Genomic DNA, 22673 nt, shown 5'->3' with positions numbered 1-22673 from the left:
TCGCAGCCTTCCAAAGTATGTAGGTTATGCACGAATTACTGGCCCATCATCACGTGGGATATGTACGAATTTCGGTGTAATATTTTTCGTAGGAAAAAATACCAACTGTGCAAAAAAAACAGCCTGTTTTACAGGAGCCCAGAACAGACAAACCAAATACTGGCTCTAGTTAAGGCCTTTTGTGTTTCGCATCGGCTACTGTGGTTATCCGGCCGACCACAACAAGATTGTCAGAAAAACACTGACTTTTTATATAAAACTATTTAATTTGGTCTTTTTACATGTTTTAATAACGCGTTCTCCCTCTGACCTCGTCAAACGTGGCTCTCCGTCGGGGCCTTCCACGTCAACCTACGACGTTGTAGGTATCCTTCTGCGTTAGCTGTTTACGCTCCGAGATGCTGTTACGATGATGTGAACAAATGCACATGGTGGAATGACGTTATGGTGGGATGATGCTGTCTGTTATCATTATATCACAGCATGCACAAAACAGCATGGTCCTTGTGTTTACACTACAGCCCGGGCTGTCTCGATGGTTAGGATTAGGTTTAGGCAAAAGGCCTCTATGAGGTGTTGAAAAAAAACCCCACACACACATCCACATTGGAAGCAAACTTCGCACTCCCGCATGAAAAGTGCACATGCACTCCTTATATTGCATGGTTTTTGGCCACGTTCCACTTCGACACGAAAGGTTGCTTTTGTCGTCACGCTCATACGCCCAAAGTAGTTACGGAGCATCGCTGTGTAACAAATTCGGAGTAAGAGCAGGTTGGTTTAAATTACCAGGTCCATTTGTTTTGGAGAAGAAGAGACTTCTGCAGATTATTTGGCTCCTGGTAATAATCTCTTGAACATCTGGATCTTAAATTATCGCAATAAAAAGTCGAGCACACATTAGCAGGTGCTGGGCTAGCAACTTGTCTGTGACATGCTTAACAGTGACGGAAAAATACAGATTTTTTTTACATTTAACAGTTTTATTTAGTGTTTTTACTAGCTTTAATCACCTGGTCCATTTGTTTTGGCTCACAGTAAAAACCTCCTGAACAATGAACACTGAAGGAATTTTAACCAAGAGAAGATTCAGCTGGTTGTAATCTTCACCACTAGATGCCACTAAGTCCAGTTTTTAAAATGTTCAAGTACAAGTTCTGTACAAGTACAGAAGTTTAATGACAATAATGTACATAAAGAATCACAAGTCAAAGTATTTCATGCAGACACCCCCACCCCAGCCCCAAATTAATATACTGTACATTATTACTAATGCTTTAATGTCTAAGTAGCATTTTACTGTTGTAGTCGGTCAAGGTGAATTAATTTATAATAATATAAAATGTATGTAATTTAATAGTGAGAAATGTGTTTTTGATTGAGAAATTGTTTAAATCATTTTCTTAAGAAAAAGAAGCCTGACAAGAAGCTCTCTTCAGCCTCTCACTTATGAGGATCTCCAGCTTTTCTTTGTTTTATATTATTTTAAACTCTATATCTTTGGGTCTTGGACTATTGGTCGAACAAAACAAGACATTTAAAGATGTGACCCCTGGACTGTGATAATCTGGGATGGACATTTTCAGGTATTTTATGGATAATTTGGAACACAGTAAAAAAAAAAAAAAAAAAAAAAAAACTTTACAAAAAACACAGAAAGAATTCTAACATGGAGAAGTTTTAGCTGGTTGCAATCTGTAATCTTCACCACTAGGAGCCACCAAATCTTCCTAAATCTTAAACACTGTACCTTTAAATGTATTTTTCTCCTTTTTTTTTTTTTGCAGTGTTCAGCAGAACAACTTTGAAGGAGAGACAATCATGAAATGTGACCATCCCTGCCGATGTGAGTTATATGTATGTGCCGCTTCGAAGGTCAGTGCCTCATGCTTCCACTGTGCAATATTTGGCTGATCATAAAGGGGCTACCATTTGCAGAGTTGCCGTGCATGCAAAATTTCAGGTCACTACCACTGGGAACCAATAATGCCTTTGGCTAAGCAACAAGATGCAAATACATCTATTCAAATTCGCACCACTGAGTACACAAACACAAACACTTGCACACAATCTCATCTCAGTACACCACACTGCAGATTTAAAACACATTGCACTCGCTGCAACTAAAAGTCACAGTCCTGGGGTGATATTTGATCTTAGTAAGTTTGGATCCATATTTCTGTGTTCGCTTTTTTTGTTATCCAAGAAATGCAACTTATCGCAAATAATTTAAATCCAATTTTTTGTGTTTGCCCTCGTTGTTGCCTACAGTACTTTGGCAGCCTCTCAGTCCAGTAGCAGGCCCAGATTACCCGTCTCACCCAGGCAGTCATAAAGCTAATGGCAGACAGGCAACATCCTCCACTCCAGGCTGTCGAGCAGACGGAGGTTAGTCAGAGTTAGGAGATCAATGCACTTATATGTCACACCCAGAGCTCCAGATTCCTCCCCTCAGGCACTAAAGACGGAGTTTACATAGTCACCTGGTGTTTAACTGGTAAAAGACGTTCAGGAGAAGAGGGATGATACCACGCAGCAGCAAAGCCAGATAGAAACCCCTCAATATCACACCAGCATATTCAGTCCAGCATCAGCCTGCCAAGTCACTGGGGCAACCCAAATACCATCCATCCTGACACTGTCCATCACACTATACATAGAACAGCGAAATTAGCACAAATGCAGAGCTCGCCATCAGTTTGAAGTATGGTGGCAGTAAGGCGATTATTTACGGGGCTGCATTACTTTCTGAAGACCTGAGCTCTGAGTCACCAACCGAGCCTGATAATTAATTCCACACTCCACAGAAATATTATGAGGCTGCACGACAGAATGACAGATGTACAACAAGAAGCACATTGTCAACAGGGTGACTGGATTAAGCTATTTTGACTGGTTTATAATGAGGAAATTCTAGCTTTATGTAGGTCCAAATAACTTGAGCCTTTGTATACATGGCAGTTGTTTTGTTTTTTGTTTTTTTTTTCATTTGAGTGTTTAAGTGTGAATGCAGGAGATATGAGTTAAGAGCAGTTTGATTTACTGGTTCGTAATCAGAGTATTTGTTGTTTTCTGTCTGCTATTTGTTTGTCGCCGAGCTCAACTTCCTGTAGATACAAGAGGTGGGGGGGGGGGGGGGGGGCTGACAGTAAGAGATAACCTGCCATCAGCAGGCCTTCTATTTTTAACCGCAGGTACTAGTGACATGACGTGGGGCCCTTGTTATCAATATTTATGGAACAAAGATTAATACAGAGTACTGATACACATCGCCAGCGACTGGATCCCTCCTCGCTTAATAGTTGTCATTACGACAATGGGGAAAAGTGCTGATAGACTCAAAATTTTAGGCTGGCACTTTACATTTTAGTAATGATTCCAGAGACCACACAGGGCCCAAATGTAATTAGCAGATGTAAACAGGGAAGTATGATGACTGCAGTGTTAAAGTGGCTTTAACAATACTTTTCTTTTGTGGGGGGGATTCATTTTGTACAGTTGTAGTTTGAGGAGGTGGAGCTAAAATTCCTGTTCGGGTTTTATAGGCAGGTTGTCAGATTAAATCACATCCGATCATATCTTAAAGTCGGGGTTAAAAAAAAAAAGTTACGAGTCTGTCACTCAACATTAAAGACCTAAAATAAAAAAAAAAATCATCTTTTTTTTTTTTTTTTTTTAAATCAAAATCATGAAAAAAAAGGCAGTATTCTTTCCTCTGAGATGGACGCTGGGGGCGTGTCCACAGCAGGAGCTCAAAATACGGTTACTATTGACGTTAGCACTCTGTTAGTGTTGGTCTGTTCACCCCTGTGTGTGTGAGCGGCTAGTTTGTTGTGTTTGACAAGCCACCAATTTAGCTGCGTCCGTTGCTTCATAGCTGCAGCTCGTTCTTTGGCTCAGGGGAACACATGCTTTGTGCTGCCGAGATAGCTGCTGGCGAGAGTCTGTTGTTGCACAGCAGCTCACTCTTTGGCCCGGGGGGTGCTTTTGCGCGACTGAGCTACTAAGTTTGTTGCTTCACAGCCGCTCGCTCTTCGCCTTGGAGACACGTGAATTTTGTGCCACTGAGTTAGCTGTTTACTACAGTCTGTTGTTGCGTGGCAGCTGGCACTTAAGCTCGGCTGACGTGTGTACTTTGTGCAACTGAGTTAGTTGCTAACGAGAGTCTATTGCTTTGCAGTGGCTCTCTAGATCTTTGTTTGTGGCTGTGTTTGTTACTGTGATACCAGTGGAGCTACTAACAAGAGTCTGAGCGGCGGCTCGCTCTTTGGTTCAGGTAACTTGCGTGCTTTGTGCTGCGGGTTAAGCTGCTAACGACAGTCTATTACTTCAAAAATCCAGGACACAGAAATAGTGAAAAAAAGTTTAATGGTCTATCTCCACATTGCAGTACTCCACAGTTTCCAGTCTTTTCACATTTCAAGTATTTTCTAACATTTAAAATGTGTTTAGAAAGAAATCACTGATTGCTTTATCTGGACTTTAAAGGCAGGTTGCTGCTTTGGAAGTAAAGACAGTTTTACCAAAAACAGAGTAATAAGAACAAGTGGTAATGAGCCAGCCACTACAGAGTGAATATTCCCGCTATTATTCCTGCATCATGCATCTTCTTCGTTCTCTTTACTGTACCTAATGAATATCAATATCTATACCAACCTCAGTCTTTCTTTACCGGCCACGGCGATCTGTAATGGTGCACATTCATCTCCATATTTATCCCACGGTGCAGCCCATTGGCTACACATTTTAATAACACTCCCTCTGCCAAAATATATTCCACTCAAACACTTAAAAGTTCCAAGAGTAAGCTCAAAAGAGGTGAAGTATCTTGGCAGACCATAGAGCAAAATGCCATGCAGTCATATGCAGCCCAGGGGATGAAGTGATTGATCTGTGACCTCGGACTCAGCCATAAGATATTGTGGTGAAGAGTGCGGGGGAGGGCATAGATAGTAGAAAAGGGACGAGCATGAGTCAGTAACAGAGTCTGCGAAAAGCTGTGGGAGCAGAGGAAGTGTTAACAACATCACAAGTAGGAGCAAGTCAAGTTACCACGTCAGGAAACAAAAAGGTGCGGGAGTAGGATGATGGTAGGTAGGAGCCCAAGAGGTGATAGGACACATACATCCTGATCATTTAATCATGTGAAGCAAGCGAAAGGGGATTGTTCATCCACAGCATGCCATCCACGCCGAGCTGATATGTGTTACCTCTCTCTTTACGTCACTCCCTTTTATTAGTAGCCTGTAATGAGTAGCCACCATGTGAAAAGCCTACAAAGGAGTGAGTTCAAGGATAATAAGCTATGTGTGAATCTCAAGTCCAGCACTTGTTGCCTGTATGGTACATGAGATCTTTTTTCACTTGGTGGATAATAATTCTAATTTTATCTGATTATGCCATCTTGTGTCTTTGAGACAGAAATGTATTGACACAAACAGCAAAGAAAATACGTTTTTTTTTTTTTTTTTTTTTGACACTGCCTCTACAAGCAAAGATGACAGAGTACATGCGTAGTCAGACCAAATTAGAATCAACTGTTTGCCAAGAAAAGACTTTTGAACGTGTCAGAAGTTTGGTGGTACAATATTGACAAGTGACACTGACAACACAGAAACTTGCATGTTTTTTTTTTAATAATAATAATACTGCAGATTAAATATATTTTTTTCAACACATATATGTTGAAAAGATGATGCCCCCCCCCCCCTCCCTTTAAACCCATTGTGCGCCAGAGCAGCAGGTCCAGTTGCCTTAAACACTTTGATGGGCAGCTTTTTTTATGTTTAGTGTGAGAAGTCCAAGGATGTGTCAGATTGGTGCCATTGTCTCGCTGCAGACGCACGCCTACAGGTTCCAATAACGCGCCACCCATGCGGCGTGATTTCCATAAACTGTGACCAAAAAAAAGTAATTTATACCACAAGAATGAGACTTTTCTTACAAACACTCTAGAGAAAGTTTGGGATGCTGGCAAAGAGTCAGGCAAATATCACCTATTACTCATGTTACTTAGTACATTTGGGGCTTCACTTGCAAGCACAGCGCTTCGTCACTGCATAACAATCAGATGGCTGAGTGTTGGCAGCGCAACTGATGGAATTTTACTGAAAACAGATTTCATCTTTGAACTTCCAGAGATATTCCTGATCGAAAAGTATCATCCCTGGTTTATAACGCTCTGCTCGCTTCTCTCGGTGTGATCACGCTTCTGGAGGATCGTGGATTAACTTTTTTCTGTTATATCTATCCGGGAAAATACGCAGCACTTTAACAGAATTTGACAATGTAAGTATATGATGAGAGTGTTTTGGTCCAGCAGCAACAAAAAAAAAAAAAAAAAAAAAAGCGGAGGGGGTTTCTTTTTGAGCAGCAACAAGTTCCTCGAGAACTTGATAGGCAGACACAGGGGCGCTAATAATGTGATATTTGTTTTGTAAAAAAAAAAAAAAAAAAAAAAAAAAAAATCGTCCATGGTAGAAAAATCTAAATGACCAGTTGTGCGTATGCGTAATAGGCCTATGGCCCTTCGCCAAAGAGGGAGTTAACAGTGTATAACACAAACACGTGAATATGGATATGTCTCAGAAGTTTCTATGTGTCTATGATTGTTGCTCGATGCGGATTTAAAGATGTGAGGCAGTGAAGGAGCGATCAGCCAGGAACTGGTATTCCCATAAACTTGGATTGCCGTCGCTTATTTCAATCACGTAAGACCCCTAATGGCGTTGTCCGGGCGAGGGTGTTACGTAGCCTATATCTGTACAAGCTTTTCTGACAAGCCAGGCTTGTTGATATTTGTCTTTACTGTAGAGCCACCAAGGTGTTGCCTAAGAGAGTTTAAGCACGCCGACATTGCAAAGGGTTATTAGATTCATAAGTCAGCGAAGTGGTGGGCGATCTACTGAGCACAGCAGAAGTTCTCATATGATGACTTCAAACAAGACACATTACCTACCAGCATCTGTTGGAGTGAGTGGATATTAGGACACTTCTATCTCCAGGACAGCGTAGGGGAAAATGGTAAGTAGCAATGGAAACACACAGCATATAAAGGATGATTACCAGTAAATAGTCGTGCTTGCCATTTAGTCTGGCAACGCATTGCTGGAAGGGTTGGACTCAGTGGCTGACTTGAGAAACTCAGTATCGAGACCCCATGTCTGATGAGGCTGATGTTGACAAAGCTTGTGTGAAAAAAAGATTGTGTGGCATTTCTTCGGCTCGGGATATGCCGGTACAGTGAGAGAGGTAAGGAAATATTACATTGTGTCTGCGCGCAATGTGTGGATGTGATGTAGGCTGGAGTCTTGGAGGTGCTGTGGCAGTGAGGGCTTTATATTTTATGCATGTATGTATGTTCTTTTTGTGCGGTGCCTTAAAAAAAGCAACATGTGACACTTACCTGTGACACTTGCTATAAGCATGACATTAAGAACAATGGGGCTCAGTATCAGCGTTGCCGGTTGTCATTTGGCGTGAGAGTGCAGCTTTTTTTTTGCACTAAGAGGCGACTGTACACTGAATTGAACCGGCGTTTGTGATATAGGTGTTATTATCTGGAAAGGAAATGTCCGACCAACATGTGATCAAATATTAACAGGGCTGGTTTGGCAATACACGTGACAAGACGCGGGGAAGCAGCAGAGTAAAAAAAAAAAAAAAAAAAAAAAAAAAAAAAAGCAGTTTTAAATGGGCACTCAAACAAAAGTATATAGATATTTTCTTGGCCCCTCATAGTTACCCTGGCTGTGTTATGCTTTCAGCACGTTGGACAGAGGCACCGGAGTCGTGCATGGACTAAACCGCCGAGTGGACGCCAACTCTCTTTCTCTCTTTCCCCAGCCCCCCTTTGCCAAACCTGGGATTGTTTTTTCAACTTTTGGTAAGCTTATTCTGAGGGAGCCTGTGGTCTGTAAACGGAAAATAAACGGGATTTTAAAGAGAGAGAGAAGGGGCGAAAAGCAATTTTCAAAAAAAAAAAAAAAAAAAAAAAAGAGGGAAAAGGGAAAAAGCGCTTGCCATTTAAAGGAGCTTGTGCTTTAACATGTGTTTTTTTGTTGAAGTTGAAATGTTAGGTTCGTCTGCTCTTTTGCACACCACATTCTCGGTACCTATAAGCCCCCCCACACTGCGTTAAACTTTGGGACATGCAAGTCTTGGTCGCGGAGATCTAACCACGCACATAGTGGTTGTCAGCCCTTGTAAAGGTAAGAGCACAATCCATTGTTTTCATGTCACTCTTTTGTTCCTGTCGTCTTTATTCGGGCTCCTTTTGGCTTTTCTCAAATGAACTTCGGCTTTTAAAAAAACAGCAGGCTGCCTTGGCAGTGTGTGTTTAATTGTGGGGCATCAGTGACCGAAATAACTCCGAAATGAAATCCGATCCAGGTGACCAATATCATCTTTTTTTACCTCTCTAAAATTGAAGTTATATTTGTGGGAGATTGGTGCGTGCACATTCATGCGGGATGTGAGTCATGTGAGGCGTTTAAACTGGGACGCGTTTTCGTGCTCGGGATTTTTTTTTAAACAAGCGCTTTATGAAGCGTTTTTTCGGAGTTTCCGAACACTGCCTGCTGCAACATAATTTGCGTAATCGTTGCGTTGTGCCTAATCATGCTCCCAATATGGGACTTAAGACGCTGCAGTGATCCTTCCAGCCTGCACGAAGTGGAGTACTGATGCTGGTGCATATTATGAAAATGTCAGGGGAAACTATCTATCTATTTATCTATCTATTTGTATGTCTATCTATCTATTTGTCTGTCTATCTATCTGTCTATGCTTATTTTTCTTGTTTGGTCTGCTGCATTCATGTTTTGTCTTGATGTCAAACCCTCTGGATTTTGTTATCGACCAAAAATAGCCCTACTCTTTACCCCTCCACCGCCCCCCCCCCCCCCCCTTCCCTCCCTCCCTCCATCACCCCCCCCCCCGTCCCGTCATCGCCATCAAATCACTTGTGTTTTTACTACGACCGCTCCACGGTTTCATTCATAAGGTGCTTTTCACTTCACCTGCTACCCTACCCCCCTCTTTTGTCCATGCACGGCTCCGTGTCGACCTGTCAAACGCGGGGAAACGAACGAATAATAGAAAGTGAAAATGAAAATATGCATCCTTAATCGCTTTTGACTCGTGTCATTTGCCGGGTTTTTTTTGCCGGGGCGAATCACATTTTTTTAACAGTATACAAATTGTTCCATTATTTCCTGTGCAAAATTACAATAAAGATGGGCGTGGTCAAAGTGCATCCACTGACAGATGTTATGGCTGGATGTGATGGAGAGATAAGGTGGCTTGATGTGCAATTGTTCGGGAGTCATCGCTATTTTTTTTTTCCTCGTTTTTTTTTTTCTAAATTCCAAATTAAGGCACGCGTAAAGTCTGTCACGTGTTAGATTTCGATCATCATCATCACACACTGGGATTTTATTTCTCTGCTCTCCTGAAGGACTTGTAGGCTAAAAATTCGTCTCGCACCGATGCAGAAGCGGTGGATATTGTCTATTTCCTCTCTCTCACTCTCCTCTCTCCCTCTCTTCTTTTTTTCTCTCCTCTGGTCAAAGATTTAAGATTTCTGATCCAAGATGAAGCAATTGCATGGCAAAAAACAATTGCAAGAGAAGAGAAAAGCCCCTCAACGCCCACTGGCTGTCCTGTTTTAATCAACTCTTCTCACAGGCTGCATTTTCAAATAAATACTCCAAAACGAATGTATCCAGTAAATCCCTAATTGCATTTGAATTATGTGACTCCTCCGCTGGCGTTTTCGGTCAGTCTTACCCACCAGTGTAATGCGCGCAGATCGGTTTCTGCATATTATAGCCTATTACTCCTCATTTTATGTGACAGTGAAACCAAAATAGATCATATTACTTATTAGGCTGTCCGACATTCATAAAAATGTTCCTTTAATAAAGGCTGCGTCGCAGCTATAATAGCCACGTTTCCGGCTCATCATGCCACAAAAGCGTTTATTGCACAAATTATGATGAATCATTAATTTATCTAACGAAACGATACGCGTTTTAGTTTATATAAGATCGGGGAATTTGTAAAAAAAAAAAAAATATATATATATATACACATATATATATATATATATATATCTATATACATATATATATATAAATATATAAATATATATATATGGCCTTGAAAGCCACAAGAGAGATGGAGTCTTTTTCTTGCAGCATCTTTTTTCGGGTGTACTTTGTTTATAAATATAATCTTTTTTTCGCAGAATGCCTATTTTCTGGCCATGTAGCAGTATTTTTAATATTATTTTTTTTTTCTACTCGGCCGTGGGATTATGGTGTGGGCGTGGGCGTGTTGGGTGGAGGAGGAGGGATGAGCGGAGGCGGGTTAGGAGGGGTCTGTGGGGTGGCACGACACACTTTGTATGTATGAAGGTTTTTTTATAGCACTTTTCTGCAATGTACGTCAGCGGATCAGTCCATAAATGGGGCTGCGTGTGTTTGTGTGCGGGCGTGCGCCTGCGTGCGCTCGCCACCGTGTGCGTGCGTCTCCGCGTGTGTTATCTTTACCGAGAATCTCCCCTCTCTCTCTCTCTCTCTCTCTCTCTCTCTCTCTCTCTCTCTCTCTCTCTCTCTCTCTCTCTCTCTCTCTCTCTCTCTCTCTCAGCTCTGCAGAGTTGGGGTGGGCGTCAATAACAAACCCGATGGTAGGTTTCATTGCAAAAAAATCAGAAAATTCTTTCGGTAGGCCTATTTATTTAACGAAAAAAATAATAAACGCAGAAATAAGGACTAACACTAATATTATGCTGAATTGTTTCATAATGCGCTTTTTTCCCATAGTTTAAATGTTGGCCTTTGTGTGTCGTTTTTTCTTTTCGTTGCGATCAATTCATGCACTTTGGGAGCTAAAGGGATTTGGCGAAATCTGGTTTTCAATTAAGGACGCTCAATTTTCCTTTAATATAAATAATAGGCGTGTCTCTTTAATACAACTCGATATCGGATTGTGCTCGCCACACTTTTCCACAACGTTTTCATTCATGAAATGCAATAACTTGACTATTTATCCAAGCTGGTGTCTGATATAAATTATAAATAGGCTATTGATTATTATTGGGCTGTAGATGGCGGAGATCTCGACTCGCGGCTAGGCGGGCGTCACGATATATTTAGAGGAGGAAAAAATTAATCATCTTAATCATGATGGAAATGTAGGCTACATCGCCACCGCCGTTGCTGCTGATGATGCTTTAGTCACCACCGCCACCATCATCTTCATCACCAACACCTTCATCCAATTAACAGGCGTGTTAAAACAAGTTCTGGCACGCGGCGAACCTTTAATTCCGAATCTTTAATTATCAGTTATTCGTCACAGTGGCGTGATTTTTTTTCTTTTTTTTTTTTTTTTTACAGTGATGAATCCCACGATAAGTTATTAATACACAGTTCTGACTGTAGACATCTTAGGCTATACGTCGGTCCACTGCGGGACTACATGATGCATGATGATGGTGTGTGTGTGTGTGTGTGTTCGTTCATGCCGGCAAACCATTCATGTGTGTCTCTCAGCATGTGAACATGCAGCACATCACTGAATCCAAGCAACTTCCCGACACAATAAAACACATGTATGTTTGTATTTCCCGAATAGACAAAAAAGTGAGTTTTTTATGCATTTTTTTCCTAAGCTAAATTTCAGATTTGTGTCCTTTATTGGTTTAAAAAATGTTTCTCTAGTTGGTGGCAGGATATGTCATATTAAAAGCAAGCAGCAGGGATATTCAAAGCATTGATTTAGTTCCCTAACAGCCTCATTTGTGCAGCAAATGAAAAATGCCTCCTTTCTGAGTTCTCATAACATATATTTCAGCATTTCCAAGTAATTTTGTGGCATGATTAGTGTGTTTTCATTCAGCAGTGAACCATGCAAAGGTTATTGATGCTGTGGTGATATTGGATTGGGGGGAGGCAGAGGAGGAGGAAGGGAGGGAGGGAGGGAGGAAGGGAGGGTGGAGGCATAAGCCAAGAAAAGAGACAGACAGACAGAGACAGAGAGAGGCTTAATAGGCTATGGAGTGATTTGCAGTCTGTGCCACTATAGAAATAATGTATCACTTGTATGAGGATGTGGAGGGAGGGAGACTACTTCTGTGTGTCTTTCCTTATGATTACAATAAAGGTTATTGTCATCACAGGAGGGATGACATTAGCTCCTCACTCCAGCGTGTGATTATTGAAGGCCTGCACTGGCTTTTACCTGTTTACCAGTCTGGAGTTCTCCCAACTGTTCTCCAGCTCATCTCGTTTGACGTCATCCAACAAACCTGCCACAAAATGTTGACGCTTGTCGAAGGAGGAATGCAATTTCACTTTGATCAAAATACCCTCATCACCTTCCCTTTATTCCCTGTGAAAATGACATTTCACCAAATGTCATTTCGTCCGCGTTACACGGTCCCCTTCTCCCTCTCTCTCTCTCTTGCACAAGGAGGCATAATTCTACTTGTTAAGTGAAGCTTTCAGCAGTGCGGACCTGTCAGCATCGTGCTGCATTTGGCAAGAGAAGCTTTGAAAGGTTATACAAGTGTGTCGTGTTGTCAGCCTCATGTGGTTGTTTCTTCTTTCTGCTGCACAAGAGGGGAAGATGTGAGGAGACTTACCCAACTGTTACTGCGAGTCTCGTGTGTTTGACCATGAATGGGGTGATTAGAAATTTGCCACAAAACATGGTTCCTTCCCAACTCCTCTGATAGTTTGAATCATAGTTTGTGGTGCTGTGTTAGGAAGTCTTAAACCTCAGTGTTGCCGTTTTCGTGAAGTCTCCTGCTGACTTAAAACTGCAGTTCTGTTTGACCCTCAATCGCACGAGTCAAAAACATCCTTAATACTGCTCACAACTCCTTTTCTGCTCCTAGTTAGTAAACATTTCATCTGTTTCATTCAGAAATCCTGTCCTCACATGCAAGCCAATAGACTTCTCTTGATACGCCACCTTCAGTTGTGTTGTATTAGCAGAAATGAGAGGGACCATGTTGTTGTTTTTGCTCTTCTAATGAGATGCCAAGTGATTTATTTATGAATTACTTGTTTGGAACAGCCCCCTTGTGCAGTGTGCATTTTTTTCATCCTCTATGGAGTCATGTCGCTCAGTGATTGCTGATGCAACTCTTTGTCATCCAGAGTTTGCCCTCACCTCCTGTGAGCCTTCGGGGAGGGCTATATCTATCTTGGCATGTCCCCGGGTGTGTTGGAGGTGGGAGTGACTCATTAAGCAGGTGTGAGCATCCACTCCCATACTGCTACATGCCAAACAAGAGCTCTTCAGCTCATAAGCTCGTGCAGGGAAGAATCATGATGGCAATAGCAAAAACATCACAATAAATCTTTGCACTGGACCGGGGCCAAGTCGCAAGGATAATGAGCTGCTATTTCCCCATTATGCTCACTCTTGTATTCATCAGAGGTGGAGTTTCCAAACGTTCATCACCCATTGAAAGGTTGTGGCTCCACTGACATTTTTATTTGAATTCTGCATTATAAAGGGAATGAATTGTTCCCAGTTTGTTCCCTGACCAATATGGGGAAACAGAGAAGTGGTTTCATTCTCCGAGCAAGCTCTGTGTATATAATTTAAACGTGTTTGTTTAGCTGACATTTGGTAATAATAACCTGCGAAAGCTGGTTACTACACTGCAGTGCACTTGCAGGGGAGTCATCCATCTGTTGTGGAGATGGCAAAAAAAAGCAAAGAGAAGCAGAATTGTTTTTCAGTAAGTTCACATGTTTGTTAGCCTTCAATGCATCTTGCCATCCAAAACACCACTTTTACAGCATCAAAACTATAAGCCTCCTCTAAGCTGATATTCAGGGGTTTATAAATTACTCAGGATTGCATGTTATATATACAGAAGGCATTATATGTGAAGGGTGTGAGGATCTAATAGGAATATATAAAGAATGTAGGATGCCTAAAATGGATTAAATGTAGGAAAAAAAACATTCACAAATGTATACTTCATGTCCTTCCTTGAAGCCTACTTTGATATAAAGTACACAAGCTACTCACTATCTGCACGCCAGCACAAGAAATGCTTATTTTTAATTCCCTGAATATCTAATTTTACACAAATAGGGCATCTCTAAATGGCACGCAGTGTATCACGACTTGACGCGCTGTTACGCAAAACCTTCACAAAAAAAAAGAAAAAAAATCCGCCTCTTTGGCCTTAGAGAGCGAAATACGGAAGAGGAGAGACTTATATTGCCAGACATTATGGTGTGGATGCAGGCTGCACGGTATGCGGACAAACAAAAGCACCTAATGCACGCTGAAAGCGCATTAATAGTTCTGCCTCGGGGCTGTTTAAACAGGAGTTTGGCGGCGACCAGTCAGCCAGCGGCAGGTCACATGTTGCAGCGTCATTGTGTAGTAAAGTTACTGTAGTTGCAAAGAGGCTCCTCATTTCAGCTCCAGAGGTCTCTCATCCCGTGGTGGTGGTGCAGCTGCTGCGGCGGCGTTTTCAGCATGCGACAACTTCAGACGATCTCCAAAGGAGCCGTGCAGCCATGGGAGTGCATTACCTCATCCATGCAATTTCCACCATCAATAATTTAATCTATTTGCTCCAAAGCTGAAGAGATATCCTGAAGCTTGTCGGGAGAGTACAGAGAGGAAAATATCGCTTAGTAAATTACTCAGGGAGTTGTTGAAAACATCCCAGATGACACTACTGTCCTGTTGAATGGTCTGTTTTACGACTGGGCAGTAAAAGGTATGTGTGTTGTTTGTTTTTCTGATAAGTTAAGCACTTTGGATTTGTTTGATGCTTCTTGAGGAGAAGGTGTATGTATATATGTGTGCATCGGTGTGTGTGCGTGTGTGCGCGCGCGTGGGGGTGCGGGTGGGGGGGGGTCTAAAAGTAGCTCGATCAAGTCCGGTTATCCTGCGAACAGACAGCGCCGCAGCCCGAGAGGGGATATGTGTAACCTTATCCTCTCGTTCATTAATAAAAAACGGAGTTATTATGTTGATTGGGTTTCCAGTGGAGAGCACGAGCTCAGCAGATGTAATCTCGAGGAGAAAAAAAACGACTTGTTGTTTCATTATTAGAGCAGCAGAGCAGCAAATGTGGCTTGTTATTAGTATTTCTCGTAAAGTGGAAACCATCCAGCAGCGCGCCTCTTTGTGAAATCAGCCACGTTTGAACATTTAACGACAACTTTCTGCTCATAAATAACTCAATAAACTCTTTGTTTCGGGGTGTTTGTCACTAATATTTTAATCTCGGACCTCCTGTGCGAGGAACACACACGCAAAAACAGCCCAGACAGTTTTTTTTTTTTTTGCACGTTTGTTAAGGAGGAGGGGAAAAAAACTTTGATGAACTCATTAAGACTTTATAGGAAACCCGAGACCTAAACGCCCAGCTACGTCGGCCAACATACACGGTTGGATCTACGTCTTGGTGTTGTGTGCGCACTCTGAATAACTTCAAATTACCGGCCAGAATGATTAAAATAAAGTCCCGTTTATAGAGTGGTGGAAAGCTGGCGCATTTTTTGACAGCTTCGTGTGAAAATATCTGGATCATAGCAGTGCGCACGCGGGCTGGTTAGATGATGGTTTAATGATGAATTAATGATGCACTTTTTCCAAAACATGCACATTACTGTCAAATTTATTGTCAGAGTTGTGACTCAATAGCATAGAAGTTAAGTTTACAGCGTATTTACAATTACGCACAACCAAAAGTGGCTGTGCGTACTGGAAAAAAACAACGTGTTCAGCTTTATCTATCTATCTATCTATCTATCTATCTATCGTGTTTCACAGGAGGGAGGGAAAGAGATGGAGGGAGGGAGAAACCGAAGGAGCTCTTATTATTTCACGGTCTCACGCGCCATCTAGTGCACAAATTTGAGAACTGCAATTTGGAGCTAAAAGTCTGGTTTTATTAGTGCTTAGATTTCAGAGTTGGTGATCCATGGGTTAAAATAAACGTGTCTTTGATCAGATTATAATTGGAAATGTTAGAGCACATTAATATTGATAAACTGGAATTTTGCACATGTAAGGATGAGTAGCCACAGTGATGATTTTGCCACTCTGTATGTGCTGCTGCTGCTGCTGCTGTAGTCTTTCAGTTGTCCGCTGTTGCTCGCAGTGTGGGAGAGAAGCAGCGCCTCATTTGGATAACACGGATCACTCAGCAGCTATTTGAATGCAGACCTTTCTGTGGCAGAGGCCGGGGTTGGCCTGGAGGCCAGGTATAATCCCTCAGTGATGCTCATCTATTACTAAACAAGCTCTGAAACTGTGTCAGATTGAAAACAGATCTCAAGGAAGCGAGTGTCCACATGTGTGAGCCATTACTGCAGACATCTCTAATTGCCTTTTTCTAAGTGCTGCATCGTGGCACACAAAGGGGTCCACGGGTAGAAATTCTGATATCATGTGCTGCGTGTTTTCTTTCGGAACATTTGGCACTGTGTGCCGTGCGTGTTGAACGTGACAAAACATGTTGCTAGGAACAGCCGACACGGTTCTTGAGGAATTGAACAAAGACGGGTGCCCACGAGGGAGCAGTGGTGGCGGCAGAGAACAAATGTTGCTATAGGTCATGCATTTCTATTCAAATGTAGTGGGCACATTTCCCCTCCTTCATCTCTCCTGCTTGATGTTTATTTCCCTCCTAACGGTTCCTAAGACATCATGCGCGCTGTTGGTGAAGATGAAGCCATAAAGTGTGCTGACATGTGCAGGGAGGCTGGGGAACATTACAGAATGTGTAATAATACTAGTCCTTTCATGCTTTAGAGAAACTTTTCAGCATCTGTCAAAGGAGGCATTTATCACTTTAATCCCCACCTGGCACAAAGAATAAATGCGCGGGTAAGTTACATATCCCCACCATGCAGCCGCGCTCTCAAAGCAGATGAACAGGTGGTCATCTAGAGACGTCAAAGCCAAACAGTAGACAGAGTCCACACACTCACCTGCTCCCATTGTTCTGGGTGTTTCATGCTCGAGGCGTGTTGTCTGGAATAAAGGCGTGTTTGCAGCGGTTATTGCAGCCTTTATCTTCCTGTTATCTCATGTAAAGTGAGATATTTGGACACTTTGTTTATGATGTGACACAGCTGGATTGGCGGGACGTGTCTGGATTTTATTTAGCACTTTAAATGATAACACAAGACACAATAAGATGCGAGATAAAAAGAAGTGGCACTGAGCCCAGCCACCTCTTTGTGTTAGATATTTTTTATAACCAGTCATCACAGAGCTGGTCCAGAGGCGGCTCAGAAAGAGTACATTTTATTCCAAACATTCCTCCATATGTAGTCCCCTCCCTTTGCTTTATTATTCATTGCGTTAACTCGCAAGCCGCTTTTTCATTAACTGCGAAATCCAGCAGTGCACATAAAATGTTCCTCCGCTGGATGTATAAAACAAGAGCAAACCAATCAGTTGTCACATTTAGCCTCCAGTAGATATAAGCCAGAGATCCTCCGCCAGTCCCACAGCAATTAAATGATTCATTGGCTTTATCGCATTTTAACAGGATGTTGATTGAGAGCATAAGCCATATTGATTGTCCTGATGGAAACAGGAAATCACAGAGATAGAAATAAAATCATTTGTTGTTCCGGTGTGAGGATACCCGGGGGAGCGGCATGCAATTGCACACTGTTGAGTGGCATTACCCCCAGCAACCTCCTCCCCTCCATCCTCTCCCCTATGGAGACCTGGAAGAGACGTCATCCGCGGTTGTTATGCTGCGAAATGACGCTGGCACTCTCTCCACCCCCTGCTACTGCAATATTACCCCTGTGGTCTGTTACGGAAGATGCAGCACTCTTCGTCTGCACCATTTCCAGCATGAAGTTTGACGCCTAACAGTAATCAGCCTTCATTTCCGTCATGTGGAAGTGGAACCATTTGAGCGCGATGCAGATAATAATATCAGCCTAAATGCATCCTACACGTAAAGCTCGTGACTGGCCTCGATCCCGTAAACCTACGTGGTTTTCAGTGCTGGGAAGACTCACAGAGAATTGTTGTTGCTGTGACCAACACCTGAACATCAGTGAAGGGTTAATACACATCATACAGAGGCTTTTATGAACAGGATTTAATGGAAAATAGATCATCAGCTCCTTATTCCCGGCTTTGCCCTCATTGTTGTTTTAATTGGTGAGAGGAAAAATACCCCCATCTCCCTGCAAACACACAAGCCAGCCCCTCCCCATGCCCTCCCCCTAACGCACACACACTCACACACTCTGGATGTGCACGTCACTGAGCTCAGGGAATGAGTGGCTCATTAAGAAGAAGGATGTGATATTCTGAATAGAGACTGTGAGACTCCCAGCACATCTATTTATAGACAAGATATCTCTATGGCAGTCACCGTGGTGTTGGTTAATTGCAGCCACGGCCCCTGATACCAATTAAGAATGAAACAAATGCTTTTAAGGTAGGGTTTTGTTTTTCTTTTTTTTTTTTCTTTTGCTCCTCCCTTACTGTAAAGGTCCTGGTGTCCGTCCTGAGTGGAGGCAGGAGTGTGTGTTTGCTTGCCATGTTTTACTGTATCAAGTTGGGACATGCGGAGTGCAGTTAAAGCCTCGGTCAGGCTATTTTTAAATGAGCCTCCGTGGAAAGCAAGATCTAGATTTTCTTTTCGTTATGGTTGCGTTTATATCTCAGGCTGTTGGACGTCCACCAACTCATTGATTTTTGTGCCGTGAATATTAGAGCTTCTCAAAGGTAAGGGATGCATATGTGCTCAGGCGATGTATGTATGGTGTTTCTGCTACACCTGGCTCCTTGTGGTTCTTTTTACCCCCCTTCCCTTGGCACTGCTTTGCTTATCTTGTGCTCGATGTTTCACAGTGCAGGGAGGATGACACATCTTTCTGTCATTCAGTTTTCCTCATGACATCCTGTTAGTTCATCCTGCAGCGCTCCTCGCCATCCACCTGCCAAAAACAAACACCGTCCCTCAACAAACTCCTGATTCCCGACCATGTACTAGAAGGTTTAGAATCAAAACTGGTCTCACAGCTCAGACCGGTTTTTTTAGGAAAAGATAAACGGTGCTGCAGCAGTGGTGTTTGTCAGAGCCGACACAAACACAGCAGTTCCCACTCAGTCAGTCGGTGCTGTCCATGCTCACTGAGTGTTGATAATGGTGGTTTTGTTAGCGGGGTAATGTCATGGTCAAAAGACAATACATGAGCTCTTCAAACAAACAGAACAAACAAACCTTATGTCAACATTATGCAGCTTTCCAAACTTTGTGCCAGTTTAAAATGTAGTTTGAGCCCAACATGCATCCTTTAACATCTTATCTAACACTTCAGGCAACCACTTAAAGTTTAAGAAGACGGAAATCCATAGTTTATGGTCCGAGATTTAAAAACTGTCAGCATAATGATTCAGGCAGTGAGGGATGACTGACAGGTTCGCCCATTATAAAGCTACACATCCTCACACGCTCCAGAAACACAGCGTACAGTTCAACACACCAGTTCAAAAAAAAAAGGCTCATAAATAATAACAAGCCTGTAAGGATGTAGTGACATCTATTTGTGTGATCTTATCTTTTGTAATAAGCACTCTCTTTGATGCTCAGCACAGCTTTTGTGCACGGCTGCCAACGAATAAAAATCGAAGCCAGACTTCACATAGGAACAGAGTGATTACAGTTTGCAAACAATTTGAAAACACTGATGACACAGCGCCAGTATCAGTTTAATAAGAAAACATTTTGTGATTATTCCAAAGGCCCTCTTTTTGGCTTGCAAAGAAAAATGAGAAGAAAGGCTTACATGGTGCATTATGGATCAAGAATAAGCTCATTGCGAATGCTCTTTGACTAACGGTCTTGTTCTCTCTCCCCCCTCCTCCCCTCTTGTTTTCTGTCTCTCTCCCCCTCTCCAGTTCCACCAGGTTAGAAGAGTGATGACCATCCTGTTCCTTACTATGGTTATTTCATACTTCAGTTGCATGAGAGCTGCGCCCCTGAGAGACGCCCCGGGCATGCGGGGCCATCGGACGGAAGGCTACTTGGGCGCTGCTGCGACGGCCGCACGAGGCCACGGGACTCCACAGAGTGGTGGTGGGCCAGGCCAGCGCGGGGAACTGCCCTCGCTCACAGACACGTTTGAGCAGGTGATAGAGGAGCTGCTGGAGGTGGAGGGAGAGGCGGCGCAACTGGGACAGGGGGCTGATAAGAGCCAGGGAGGTGGGGGCCCATCCTCTGCGGTCACCTCAGAGACCAAGGATGTCGACCTGTACGACTCGCGGGTGATGATCAGCAACCAAGTGCCTTTGGAGCCGCCGTTGCTCTTTCTTCTGGAGGAATACAAAAACTATCTGGATGCCGCTAATATGTCCATGAGGGTGCGGCGACACTCCGATCCCTCGCGGCGCGGAGAGCTCAGTGTGTGTGACAGTATTAGCCAGTGGGTGACAGCTGTGGATAAAAAGACGGCAATAGACATGTCTGGGCAGACAGTTACCGTCATGGAAAAGGTCCCTGTCCCCAATGGCCAACTGAAGCAATACTTTTATGAGACCAAATGCAACCCCATGGGGTACACAAAGGAGGGCTGCAGAGGAATAGACAAGCGGCATTATAATTCCCAATGCAGGACAACCCAGTCCTACGTGCGAGCGCTTACCATGGATAGCAAAAAGAAGATTGGCTGGCGGTTTATAAGGATAGACACTTCATGTGTATGCACATTGACCATTAAAAGAGGGAGATAGTGTATAAAATGTATAGATTTTATTGAAGAGTTTAAAAAAAGAGAATAAAGAGAAAATATCTATTTGTATATATACATAACAGGGTAAATTATTCCGTCAAATGAAAATTTTATGGACTGCATGTAAAAAAAGATGAAGTTTATACAGTAAAAGTGATACTACAGTCTATTTATTGAACATATTCATGACCTTGTAAACAATTAAAAAAAATCTGATCAGTCATTTGCGCCCAGTTTAAATTACTATATCACATCCCTCAAGACATTGTGATTTGTTTACGTTGCCAAGAATTATAAAAATGAAGGAAAAAAAACAGGCAAGGAATGAGAGAGGACAGTTCCATCTTCAAAAGCTTGCATGCTGCTTCAATTGTGAACCGAGAAATTCTCCACTTACAAAAAAGGATATGATGCTGACCAAAAAAAAAAAAAAAACATTCCGTTTACATATTCAGCAGAAAACAATTTTCCTCTCAAGTAATTTATCTGTTTACTGTTCTAAACTTCTCAAGGTAATGTTGGACTTACATATTATGTCAAGGTGCTGTTGTCAAAGCTTTGCTGTTTATTTTTTTATCCCCACCAGAGGACAAGATATATATAAAAAAAACGATATATATATATATACATACAAAATCTATTCATTGACATGTTTCTGGGTTAATATTATTCATTTTGTATGTTGTGAAGTTGTTTGCAATATTAAACTGAAATATTTGAAGAAATAAAAATGACTATAGGCAACTGAAAAACAAAATCAATGTCGATAAAGTTTCAACAGTGCATTTCCAGGCAGGATAAATTTTACAATAGAGGCAGGTGGGGAGAAGAGGCACACATACACACATATGCACGCACACGAATGCGACCGAATTCAAATCACGAATGACCAAGATGCTCAACAAAATGATGTATTTTCAGTAGCGGAGGAGTCAATGCATTGGGTAATATACAGCGACAGCATTGGTGACAGTGTTAAGGGTGGAAACAATGCATATTTTGCAGCTCTTAGTGTTATTTTGAGGAGGGAAACCTGCGCCCCGCCAGCTCACACTGACACACACTTACTGCATGTCCTTTGATACTTTGGTGTTTACACTCAGATTTTCACTAATTTACTTAGATGTTACTCAGGCTGCACATGTAATGTTTCACAATTACAAGAGCTTAACATCACAATTGCAGACTAGTACAAGTAGGCTGAGTGCTGCATTCACCCACACACATATATTTGTGCACGTCAAAAAATATACACACCCCACATTTTCTCATTGATGCATAGTAATCCCATCTTTAGATCAACAAAAGAACAATCATCAGAGATTTTATGCAGCTGCACATTTACTGCAATCAGAGGGAAAAGCCCAGTTTGGTATCTGGGTTAAAAGAGGACTGCAGCTTTGTATCAACATTCCCTCCAGCAGATTATTGCTCATGTTGAGCATTACATAGTAAGAAAGTGTGACTTTGCCAAATCTAGATGCCATAGTTTAAGGTCGTAGTGGGATGACAAAAAATGTGTTCAACTTGTCATCTTAATATCAGGGAACACATAATATGACGCATATCAAGAAAAAAAAGACACTTTTCACAATTTGTGTCACATGTGATCCCAACCACCTCATTTTACTTCCTCGTCATCAACCTGAAGGTAAGTGTGACCTCTGAAGAGAACCGCATCTGGCATTTTGAGATTTGGAGAACAAACTGACGAAAAGAGATTTTCATGAAGATGTTCAACTCTCTTCTCTATTTGTCTTGGATCCTCCAGAAGAGGCTGATGAAGATGCTGTGAGTTGATTTTTTTATACAGACACTTAGAACCAATAGAGAGTCTCTAGGCTACTTTTGAGAAAGATGACAAGCATGCAGCAATGTCACTCAAATGATCTTTTGTCATGAATTTCTCAT

At 42.2% G+C, this 22673-nt stretch overlaps 1 protein-coding gene across 5 annotated transcripts; it reads left to right on the top strand.

The window, feature by feature from the left end:
• The first annotated feature begins 1818 nt into the window (after positions 1-1818).
• bdnf (brain-derived neurotrophic factor) lies at positions 1819-21337 on the top strand. 5 transcript variants are annotated; one of them, XM_042489086.1, is made up of 2 exons: positions 1819-1875; positions 19933-21337. In XM_042489086.1, the coding sequence occupies exons 1-2, from the start codon at positions 1822-1824 to the stop codon at positions 20761-20763; spliced, it is 885 nt and encodes a 294-aa protein (XP_042345020.1). In that variant the 5' UTR covers positions 1819-1821; the 3' UTR covers positions 20764-21337. The 5 variants fall into 5 exon arrangements, with proteins under 5 accessions (XP_042345020.1, XP_042345046.1, XP_042345031.1 ...); XM_042489112.1 differs by lacking the exon at positions 1819-1875 and adding an exon at positions 6194-6288; XM_042489097.1 differs by lacking the exon at positions 1819-1875 and adding an exon at positions 6957-7023.
• The last annotated feature ends 1336 nt before the right edge of the window (positions 21338-22673 follow it).

The sequence above is a fragment of the Plectropomus leopardus genome, chromosome 1 (genome assembly GCF_008729295.1).
Source record: "Plectropomus leopardus isolate mb chromosome 1, YSFRI_Pleo_2.0, whole genome shotgun sequence".
In the NCBI taxonomy this organism is placed as follows: Eukaryota; Metazoa; Chordata; class Actinopteri; order Perciformes; family Serranidae; genus Plectropomus; species Plectropomus leopardus.
Note: the sequence above shows the minus strand (reverse complement) of the source record. Positions and strands in the feature narration are given on the sequence as shown.

Coding starts and splice junctions, on each gene's coding strand:
- bdnf (XM_042489086.1), top strand. CDS start 1,822: ATGAAATGTGACCATCCCTGCCGATGTGAGTTATATGTATGTGCCGCT. Junction 1,876..19,932: donor ATGTATGTGCCGCTTCGAAG/GTCAGTGCCTCA, acceptor CCCCCTCTCCAG/TTCCACCAGGTTAGAAGAGT.